Genomic DNA, 10,961 nt, shown 5'->3' with positions numbered 1-10,961 from the left:
AGGGGGGGGTCGAGGAGGCTATAATAAGGCGGGGCTAGGTGAGAGAGGGAAAGATGATGCGGCTGCAGCTGCATGCTGTATGGAGGAAGCAACCATGCTAGCCAAATTGAATCATAAGGTACGTGAAAATACATAGCATCGTGATGATATTCTGTTGTAGACGTTTAGTCTTTCAGAATGACACCTCTGTCTTGTATTGTCTCTTCTTGCTCGGATGGCTGGAGTGGATGGCCCTTTGCTCACTCATGTCTATGTAGGTCCCTTTGTATACTGTGCAAGTCGTGTTCAGCTATGGATTTATCTATCTTCAATCTATCTATCTATCTATCTATCCACCTACATGGTTTTCCAAGCATGTTTTCACGCACGGAGGTGGGAAAAAAGCATATACTTGAGCTTTCTACATCGTAGTGCGAGAAGAGACTTCTTATACCTCCTCGCCTTGGCTTCTTCCTGAGATGCTCGACCGGATTTTCTCCTTCCGTAAACCCGTGTCAATTGTGAAGGAGAGATTCTGCCTCTCTTGGTAAGACGTAAGATCACCTTCCAGAATTCTAGCTTACGAATGAGCACGCATTCCCCCCGGATGATCTGTTGTCAACTCCACTTGTGTTGCCTGGCCCGCTCCTCATTTCATACTCGAGCTTTCATCAAGTAAAGGCGGAGTTGTTGTTCATGAGTTTTCTCCCCTGGATTCCTTGTTTTCCTCGTAGTCTGAGAAGGAGGAGTTGAACTGAGGGCGCACGCCACGTATGAGGACGAATGTCTTCTCTCGTGTTGGACTCCTCCACTAGATTCGATTCGTAACGGTCGAACTTTTTTTACCTATCTAGACAGCAACAGGATGGCTCGAGGTGAATCTTCTCACAAGGAAGAAGAGCGTTTCATCACCTTGTCCAGTTGGGCAACCTTCTGTCCTACATTATGGTTGATAGGTTCTTCACAACCTCCTTGCTCTATAGAAGGAACAAATCTCCTTGATAGATACTGTTTGTTCTCGTGACGCCGTTTCTGTATAGTCTCTTCTCATGTGTCGCCTCATCCATGCATATATGCAGATATATATGCTGCAAGCATCAGCTCTTTTCCTCTGCTTAGGTCTGACTCATTGTGAACTTGTTGTTCCTATCAGCCCATGTTGACCGTCTATTCAAAGAGCAACAGATCTTCTGAATGTCTTCCGTACTCTTGTGTTGTTTCAGCATATTGTTCGTTACTACGATGCATGGATTGAGACTTACAGCTCGCCTCAGTCTGATGATCGTTGCAATACTAAGAAGACTTCCCCCGACGGAGCTGGAGGAGACATCCCGAGGTGTCTTTTCATTCTCATGGAGTTTTGTCCGGGGAGAACGTTAAGAGAAGCTATTGATTCGAATCTACTGCAGCTACGTGCTCCGTCGCCTTCATCATCACGAAGATCAGGTATAGAGAAAGAGGATCTGACGGTCTCTTCTTCCTCTCATGACTCGAGGCGAGAAGAGAGGGGAGAACAAGAGANNAGAAAAAGCAGTAGATAATAAGGTGAAGAAAAACGACAAGACGACACACAAGACGCAAGATGAAGGCCTAGCACCACAACAAGATGAAGGACAAGATCCCATGGAGACAGAGGAAAGAGCTGCTGCAGAGGCAGCACTTCGAAGTTTGAAATGGCGGATGACTCGAGAGCTTGTTGAAGGTGTCGCTTACATGCATTCCTTAGGAGTGATTCATAGGGATCTAAAACCAAGCAATATCTTCCTTAAAGAAGAACATGGAAAACTCTGTGTTAAGGTCAGTTTCTCTTTCATGCGTGCGTGCGGATCGTATCGCATCGATTCCCTCTCCGTTTCTATGTTGATTTGCTACACAACAGGTAGATAGAAAAGGTGCCGTAACGCTTCACTGTTTCGTCATATCTCCACTGAGGGCGTCGCAGCCTCGGTTTATGTTAAGAACGGGAATGCATACGGCGACAGTAGCTTCTGTACTTGCAGGTGTATAGATACTGATGACACGCGTGAAGCTCTCACCTTTCTTTCTTCTTGTTTGTCAGTAGGAGAGCCATGTATTTGATAGTAGTGATAACCGAGTCCTGATACTCGTAGACAGACGAAAGACTTGCGTTGTATCCTAGCATGTCTATTCAAGGGCTCACAGCTAGGAGACACACTCTTACCATGACGGGGGAACGACAGTATTCCCTAGTCTAGTCGCAGTGTCCTCTCTTTCATAGGAGATATCCACGTAGACTTCTTGGTCTCTATCAGCCAGACATAGAATCCTTTGAGTTACGCCCTACAATGTTCGACCTCTTATGAGTTCACCTAGAGAGAGAGGCAGCCTTCTTTCTTTTCTTCGTTACGATACGCTTGACAATGTGTACATACAGATCGGTGATTTTGGTCTCATGACAACAGTACTTGACGGTTCGAATAAAAGAGGAGCAAGCTCACCTCGTTCAAATCCTTCACAGACACCAGCGGATGCTCGAGGAGGCAAGCCATTGTCATCATCATCTCTTGGGAGAGGAAACAATGATATAGGTCTCTACGCTTTACCTCTCAATGTCTTCCCTCCTCCTCGTATGCCCGGTCTTCCATCGACTCTTGGAAGTTCATCTTCATCTCTTAGGCTCTCTGCTGGCGTTGGGACGGTCTATTACATGGCGCCTGAACAAGCTACAGGATGCAAGTAAGAAACACCTAGTCGTTCATTATGACAGCTCGTCCGCTGGTCTGAAGTAGGGTAGCGAGGGAGTTCGATTTGACACAGGTGACCGGGCAGTTGAGTCGAGGAGGGATGGGGATATGTGATTGATGGCTTGTGTATCTATCTTCCTTCGACAGCAGCGCAAAGGCGACTGATGTATGCTTACTTGTGAGAGAGGTGGAGAGATAGGCTCAAATTCAAGAGGAGGGAGGAGCCTTTCAAGGGGGGCAGATGTCGATCTTTTACATGGTAGATTCTTCTTCTTACTCAAAAGAAAGGCGTCGTTTGAGGTATGTGTTTCTCATCATACTTCTTTCATAAAGCATTAAAGCACACGTATCTTCATTGCAATTTCATACTTCAAGTTTGTGTCTCTTGATGAGTAGGGTATCGTGATCTCTTCCTCAGGCTTAGCGGTTGGTCTATTGCCGTCAAGCTACGACTTCGTGTGGATGTGTTTTAGGCATTCTTGAGAGAGGCACATATCTTATGTCTTCGGAAAGACATACGGTTACAACGTCTCTCATTTTGCAGACACACTGTATGACCAACACGCCCTCACGTCAACTAGCTGAGATGCTCAGCTCTTCGACTGTCCTTCTCGGTACTCCATATAGGGGTGCCTGTCTTTGATAGAGCAGTGACTTTCAAGTAGATCGGTAGATAGAATACGACAGTCATGAATTTGCATTGCTTGCATGTGATCTCTGTCTTCGCAACGNNCCGATACCACGCTCTGTATATGTGATCTCTGTCTTCGCAACGCTTCTTTCTTCTTTGTTTAGATATGATCAGAAAGCCGATATCTTTTCTCTTGGCGTCGTTCTTTTCGAGATGTGGGCACCTCCTTTCACAACTACAATGGAACGAGCGGCTGTTCTTGGGCAGTTAACTCTAAACCATGAGCAACAACTCCATCGAGCTCGTCAAGCTCAGCGTCTTGCTGCACCTCCATCACCAAAACGACAGGGACCAGATGTAGAGAGACAAGATCACCCTCAATCTCGACTTCAGCTACGACAACAACGTCGTCAACAGAAACAGGCTTCGAAGCATGGTTATGAACCTCTTACCTCTTCCCCTCATCATAGCCCATCGGGGGGAGGCAGTTCGACTCTCCCTCCTTTTGATGCTCTAGGGTTTCTACGAAACTATGTCCCAGCTGAGGTTGCTCCTCTAATAGCTGCCATGGTACAACAGCAACCGGAGAAACGTCCTGCTGCAGATGCGTTACTGGTAGATGATGTCCTTCTTCCGTTAGAACTGTGTGGAGGGACCAATCTCATTGCAGATACAGAGCTTCTCAAGGCTTTCTGTGCATCTGAAGGTGGTGGAGGTGGGCTCTTGACGAATGGGGGCTCACGACATCATCACCATCATCATGCACTTCGAGCGGCCAATATCGCCCCTACATCAAATTCTTCACGAGTTCGGTGTGATGCAGGGAGTCGATCTCGAGGAGGGGTGATTCAGCATGCCAGAGGGGGTGGTGCAGATTTTTTAGCGAGTGGTGATGGAAGAGAAAGAGACGGTCGCCACCAACAGCAACAACAAGTCACCTCAAGAGAGACACGAGGAGAAGGGAGAGAGGGAGGGGGCGGTCTAGATCCTCATGGCCCCACATACGCAACTTTAAGTACCTTCATGGCTAGGACACATAAAGGGACGACGACGATCGGGGAAAGAGAAGAAACCTTCGGAAGTGCAGGTAGTGGATTAGCATCAGGTCTAGCGCGAGGCGAAAGAACTCGAAGGCCGATAGGAGAAACGGGTGACTCTCGTGAGACGGATAGCAAGAATGATAAACCAAAGAAAGAACACTTGTTAGGGATGAAAACTCGGGGCGGGCAGCACCATGCACAAAAACCCTTTCAACAGGTCTTTGACGTTATTGCATCTTACCCTTTTTCTCATGAAGCAGTACAGGTCATGGCGTCGCTCTTGAATCGACATGAAGAAGAAGTGGAATTACGTCGATTTCTTCTCAGGAGACGTGCTCTCGCTTCAGAGGTATGTCTCGCCACTTTCTCATTGACGTCAGTCATGAGCGTCTCTTCTTGATGCCCTGTGCGTGTCGCAGTGAAGTAGGGCCTCTCAACAACGCGGTTAGGTCTGCACATGTCATGCTTCTAGTATATCTTTACGTCTATGAAGTTTATAAACTGATCTTTTCATCTTTGATCAATCCTTTCGCAAAGCGCCTTTGCCATGTATACGCGTCATGCTTGTAGCACACATATGTACGTAGTAGATACATGTATATGTATGTACACGTACATGGGGCGAATATGATGCCAGAGAACAAGCATTTTGGCGCCCTTGTGTTTCTTTGGCTGTTTTTTTCTTCCTGTAGCATTTACTGCTTCATCGGCTCCAGCAATTCACTCGAGGACTGATTCGTCAACACTGCGCGACCTGCTTTCAGCGCCGCGGTGCATGCCAGATATCCCTTCCTGTGCTTCTGCCCCTGACACGCCGGTTAGCAGGAAGCCTTAGCTATAGTCGTCGCCTGTTACGCCATGTGAAAGCCATGCAAGATATCCTTCAAATGCATCAGCGCCAGCAGAAAAACAAAGACAGGGTTCCAGGACGGAGGCGACGAAGGATTTCCCAGGCAGGCCTCACAGCCGGGGAGCACTGGCCAGAGGGGACTGCAGAAGGTAACGACGACGACATAAACGCCCTCGGGGGCTGCTGTTGTTCTCTGGCTTACATTTAGAAGGAGAGATGAGTTCCTCGATTTCGTTTGGGGCTTTGCAGCTTCGTCTTATCTGGAAGCTTTACTGTGTGTGGATTCCTCATTCACTGCAGTTGCCCAGCTGTTAGTTAGCAGTCGAAAGAGCGCGACCAGCCTGGCTTGGAAGGAGTGTTAAGCAGGTCCTTCTCTATTGTCGGGAAAACATCGTCGTCACAAGTAAAGGTCATGAGTGCCTTTGCAGGCGGGAAGCTGAAAGTAGCCCCTTTCTCGTGCAGTGGTTGAGAGGTGAGGGTAGAGGAACGTCTTAGTCGAGTAAGGCTTCATGGGTGGGGCTACAATGCTTGACTCGCCCTGTGTGCGGGTGGTAGGCCCGTGATGGCGTTAGTATCTCTCAGCTCCGATCTTGTCTCATGCAGCGTGGACGTTATTTTGAGACTTCTGCTACTGCTACATCCAAGGGTCCAGAATTTCTGGTGTACAAAGCGAGGTATCCTGGACAGGGTAAGGTGAATCCAACTGTCTTTTTCCTGTCAGTTCATTTGTCTGTGTTTGTCTTCTTTAGGTGCTAAACCCCGGCGGCCTTCTATCGTTTCTTCTTCTTCCTCCTCTTCATCTTCATCTTCTTCTGGTATCTCTATGCCCTATCAATCTTCCCCTGGTGCTTCAGCTGGTGCTGCTGCAGCGGCTGCGAAACTTCACGCTCTCTTAGCTAGCCAAGGTATTCCTCCCCCTCATATTTTTCCATGTGCGTTATATCGGCCGTTCCGGGTGTATCCACGCCCGTTCATTCCGGCGTGCACTCCTTCCCAAGCCGTCCTTACTCAAACTCCTATCACAGGGACAGGAAATGCCACCGCCGCTGTGGGAGCAGGCCAGCCTGCCGGCGTCGTCGCAGGCATTCGCCCAACAAGCGCAGGGGCCTCTTCTTCCAGTGCTCAAGGCGGGGCTGTCGATCATACATCGGGGCTTCCCTTCTCTCTACCGTTTGAATGCCTTCCTATTCATGCAGCAGTAGTCCCGGCAGCTGCTGGTGTCAGTACAGCTGCCGCTGCGGCGACAGCAGCTGTGGCTACAACACATTATGTACTCCAAGCGTCGGCAACGACTTCACCAGGTCGAGGGGTAGGTCTGGTCCTCGATGCTGCAGCGACACCTTTGATTCTTCCTTTCTCTCTTTTTCATGGAGCGGCTGCTACAGCAGCTGGGTTCGCGGCCGGAGGGAACCCAGGACCAGTCGTTCAGAGAAGATGGGCCTTTGCTCCGGTTTTCGTCAAAAGATCTCGAAAAGGAGGTTCAAATGGCTCATGTCCTCACTGTGGGACGACCGCTCCTGGTCATGGCAATACCCTAGGTGACTGTGATGCCTGCGACCCGTCAATGGCCCCACAGGAAGTCTATGCTGCACTATTTGACTTGGTAGTCGATCTTGACGCATTCAAAGACTGGGGAGAGGATCTAGGCCTCACTGCCGGTTGGAATGGAGGCGGAGGAGAAGCCGCCCGTGGAGCTTTCTTCGATGCTGAAGTTGTAGCTGCTGCAGCAGATGTCCTTGCACCCTTAGCTGCTGCTGCTGCGGCTGGAGGGGGCATGGGGGCGGCAGCGGGTGATAGCCAAGCCGGAACAAGGCTACTGTTGTCATGGACGATGGCAGATCTCCTTCCGGTGCTTTTGCAGCATTTAATTCTTGTAGGTCGAGTGACGGGGTCTCGAGTATACATAGACGCTCAACCTTATGGGTGTGTGAAAAAAACGGGGATTCGTATCCTCCTATCTTCATGCTTGGAATGTCCCGTTCATCATATACGTCTGACATACCTCTGACAACAACAACAACAACAACAGCAGGCGTCTGTCTTCGTGGTTCTAATAGCTTCCAACTTGGACGATCTCCGTGGAGGTATCTGTCGCAGGGATAGTTCGACAAGGTGTATTCCGTACAGTGTGTCTCATGCGGGTCATACGGTAACTCAAGAGAAACATCCCGCTGTTCCCCTCTTTGTGTGCTTGCTCTCTTGGGTCTCTCTATCGTCTTCTTGACAAAAGCAAGCGATACATCGTGTAGTCTTTCGCCAACAGTGTCAGGTGTTCAGTTGTCTTGTCGTAAAGCAACACCGTGGAGCTAAGGAGAGGCCTACCCGCTCACTTGCTCATGTATCTGTGAATACAGAAGAGGATGTACGCACACACCCCTCTGATGAGACGCTTCTAGTGAGGCTCCACTGGCTCGCTTATGTATGGCCAGTCTTAATGGATTGCTGGCTACATCCGTGGTCGTACTTCATAGACAGTCGTAACCCTGCTTTCCTTTAGGTGTCTCCTTCATAGAGAAAACAAAGTCGAGCACTCCGTCGCTGTCCTGCTATTTCTTGTCTAGGAGTTTTTCTTTCGTGATCTCTTCATTGTTCATGTAGTCCCATGGAGATCTCCGTGTACGTCCTCTCGAAGTTCGTAATCTGCTCTGGTTTCTCTCGTCACGTAGGACTTGGCGGGGAAGGAGGGCTGGACCAGGTTGTCTCTTCTTTGTTTCACGCTTGTGTATTGCATCTGAGAAAAGTGAGAGACATCTGTGATGTTTTATCTGATCGGGCTTCTCATTCTGCGTTTTTCTACGTAGCGCGTTTGGCTGTGATGGACCTTCTCTATGGTTGCATGCAGCTCCCCGAGGATCATGTGAAGCCCTTCTCCAGCTGGCTTCGTGTCTATGCGAAAGGCGGAGTTTTAAGCAGATCAAAACTTCTTGATCAACTACGGGCTCTGTTTTTATACGATGATACAGCAGATGCTCTTCCTCCTACTGTCTCTTCTGGAGGGGGGACAGGTGTCTCCGATGTGAACGGCCGCGCCGGCGGAATGACCAGAGACACATCAGGGCAGGATGACGATGAAGGTTTTCTCCTTCTCCAAGCACTGCAACAGGAGAGGGATGAAACCTTTGTACAACAGCAAACAGATCTTCTGTGGACGTTGCTGTCGATACACGGGTATGAAGGACGTCCTTTCTTTCTCAAGCGGGCACCATGCTGCGATGAGGGTCGACTACATACACTTAGAGGTCATTGAGATGTTAATCTCAAGGTATTGTCGTGCCTCGTCTTGTTATTTCTCCGTCTGAGAGCCTTTGTCTGTAGAGTTAAATTGAATGAGAGGGAAGCACAAGTGGAAGAAAGCAGTGTTGGTGTAAGCAGCCGGGGTGTGATGCGATTCTCAGATCAACTTTGGCGCACCTACTCATCTCAACCTTACGTCTCCGTGTACGGAAGACATATCTTCAGACGCTGCTCCCATCACATACCTGCCCGCGTGTAGAACATCTGTACATACTTGGCCTTCCTGTTTCTCCCTCATGCACCTTGTTCGATTCTTTCCAAGATAGGACGCTTCGGTTATGCCTTGCTTCTAGCATGTTCACGAGCATCTGAGGAGAGGTGCTGCGCCCTTGGCAACTAGAAAGATACCCCTCAGGAGGGGACAAAAAGAAGGTAGAGACGCCGCTCTGTGATTTTTACCGCGTCTTGTCCTGGTGTTCATTACACAACACTTTTCAATTGTCCTAGTACGTCTTACAGATGTTTGTGACTCTCCTTCTCTTCAGGGATACCCCAGCAGAAACCATCGATAAGTTGACATCTTTTGTCATTCAACTTGGTCTCCAGAATGATTATCAGGCCTTCCCTTCTTCTCCCCTCTTCGACTGTTCTTCTTCTTTCCCTAGTGCGGACCGTGGCGATCTATGGAATAGCTCCGACAGGGCAAGTTCGTTTGGAGATCCCCCTTGTGAAATACATCCTGCTGTACTCCAACAGCTTCATGTCCTTCGCCTTCAGCAGGAATTGTTAGCGCAGATTGAAGGGTTTCCTCAAGAACAGCAACGGTTCGATCTCCTTATGCCGTTCGATGGATCGCACTTTGCTCATGGCCTTGTCTTCTTTATCTTTGGTGCTTCCGTATCAGATGCGCCTTCTCTGGGGTCCCTCTCAGGAACACAAGGTAGCGTGACTGGGGGATCGAGCCGTACACACGGAGGGACTCGACAACAAAGACAGCAAATGGCGTTACATCAGCATTGGATGCAAGCCCAGATGCGTGAGGTTCTCGCACATGGAGGGAGAACGGATGCTTTGCTTGAAGAAGTACGTATGCAAGTTATTGGGACAGGAAGGGCCGAAGTTCCAGGAAAAGCTAGGCGGAGACTTTCCGTGTCAAGTGTGGAGTTAGCTGCCGAATGTATTGGAAAGCGACTGCTTCTTCTATTGTGTCAGCAACAATACAGTGCAAATATGTCCACTGCTATGGCGGGAGAGACAGGATCAGTAGGAGAGAAAGGAGACGGAAGCACCGGAGGAGCCTTTTTCTCTGGAGGAACGAACACGGCGTCTGCGTCAGGAGGGGGGTCGGGATCTAGCGGGGCAACAGGCAGTTCCATAGGGATAGGCGGAGGAGGGACCGCCGGTGGGTGTGCGAACTATCTAGGGGGTGTAGAAGGAGGTAGAACAAGTGGGGAGAGAGACAGAGGAATGCCATCTGGTTGTGCGGGATTTGAAGTTGGAGGAAGTGCGTTTCGTCAACTCGTGAGTGACGCACCTGGATGGTGTAATGGACCACAGGCATTGATCTTTGTAGTTAAACCGCAAGGGTATGCAGAAGGAGACACCCTTCCACCCTTGCTTGCCAGCAGCGCGCATGAACTCCGGATGAGGCTGTTGCGACTTGGATTGCGGGTAAGAATCAAGTCTCCTGTAGCAGACGTGGGCTACCGGGGAGAGGTGCTGGGCTGTTTACGTCAAGATATGCGGTGCTCCTTAGAACCTCGCTTAGTCACTGTCGTAAGTGTTGCTCGGGTGAAGTCCTCACATGTGGCAACCTCCCTCTGTATGGACGAGTGATATTAGGGTTTTAGTAAACTGGCGATAGGTGAGAAGACCACAACCGGTCAGAAAGACAAAGTAATCGCCAGCCTGGGTGCCTGCAGTCGGGTTCTGCGGTCGGCCTAGCGAGCTATAGAATAGTACCCGTTACTTTATCTACAGAATGTGAGACGCTTGTCAAGTGAATGCTTACCTGGTTCGCTTGTGATAACAGGAGCTCTGTGACTTTCGCGTGCAACGGTTCCGAACGCCCTCCCTCCTCGAGTGGTTCATGTGGTTGACAACCCAGTCATTGTGCCGTCCATACATATAACAGCAGCAGCGGGGGTGGCTTCTTCAACCTGCGAGCTCCTTGTAGATATCTCTACTCGTCCTTCTCGCTGCCTTGGTGTCGTTATCTCACGTCATAGGCTGCCTTCTTCTCTAATATTCGGAGACTGGCATCTTCTGTGACAAGAAGTGTAATCATGAGTAAAATGAGGCACTTTTTCTATGCGTTGCTTCAGACCGAGACTCGTGGTATCACTTTAACTGAACGTCAGAGGCTGAAGCATCAGCTGCGTCGATCCGCGAGCAGTTTCGTTTGTTCATCCCGGCCCTCTGGTCCCCCTTTTCTGTGGGCTTGTGGTGGAGGAGGTCTGGTTCAGTGGGTTCTCTTCCTTTCTCTTTCGCCTCCACGGAAAAACCAGCAACAGAGTCAGCTG

At 49.5% G+C, this 10,961-nt stretch overlaps 1 protein-coding gene across 1 annotated transcript; it reads left to right on the top strand.

Moving 5' to 3' along the window:
• Nucleotide 1: 1 nt before the first annotated feature.
• Nucleotides 2-10,957, top strand: CSUI_008652 (eif2 kinase if2k-c; the record flags this gene model as incomplete). Its single annotated transcript, XM_068068779.1, has 9 exons — nt 2-118; nt 1,203-1,776; nt 2,375-2,676; nt 3,480-4,704; nt 5,048-5,354; nt 5,955-7,078; nt 8,048-8,373; nt 8,985-10,110; nt 10,764-10,957. Coding segments are annotated over exons 2-9 (4,914 nt in total), but the record flags the coding sequence as incomplete, so codon positions are not given.
• Nucleotides 10,958-10,961: the final 4 nt, after the last annotated feature.

Source organism: Cystoisospora suis (genome assembly GCF_002600585.1).
Source record: "Cystoisospora suis strain Wien I chromosome Unknown contig_4909, whole genome shotgun sequence".
Lineage (NCBI taxonomy): Eukaryota > Apicomplexa > Conoidasida > Eucoccidiorida > Sarcocystidae > Cystoisospora > Cystoisospora suis.
Note: the sequence above shows the minus strand (reverse complement) of the source record. Positions and strands in the feature narration are given on the sequence as shown.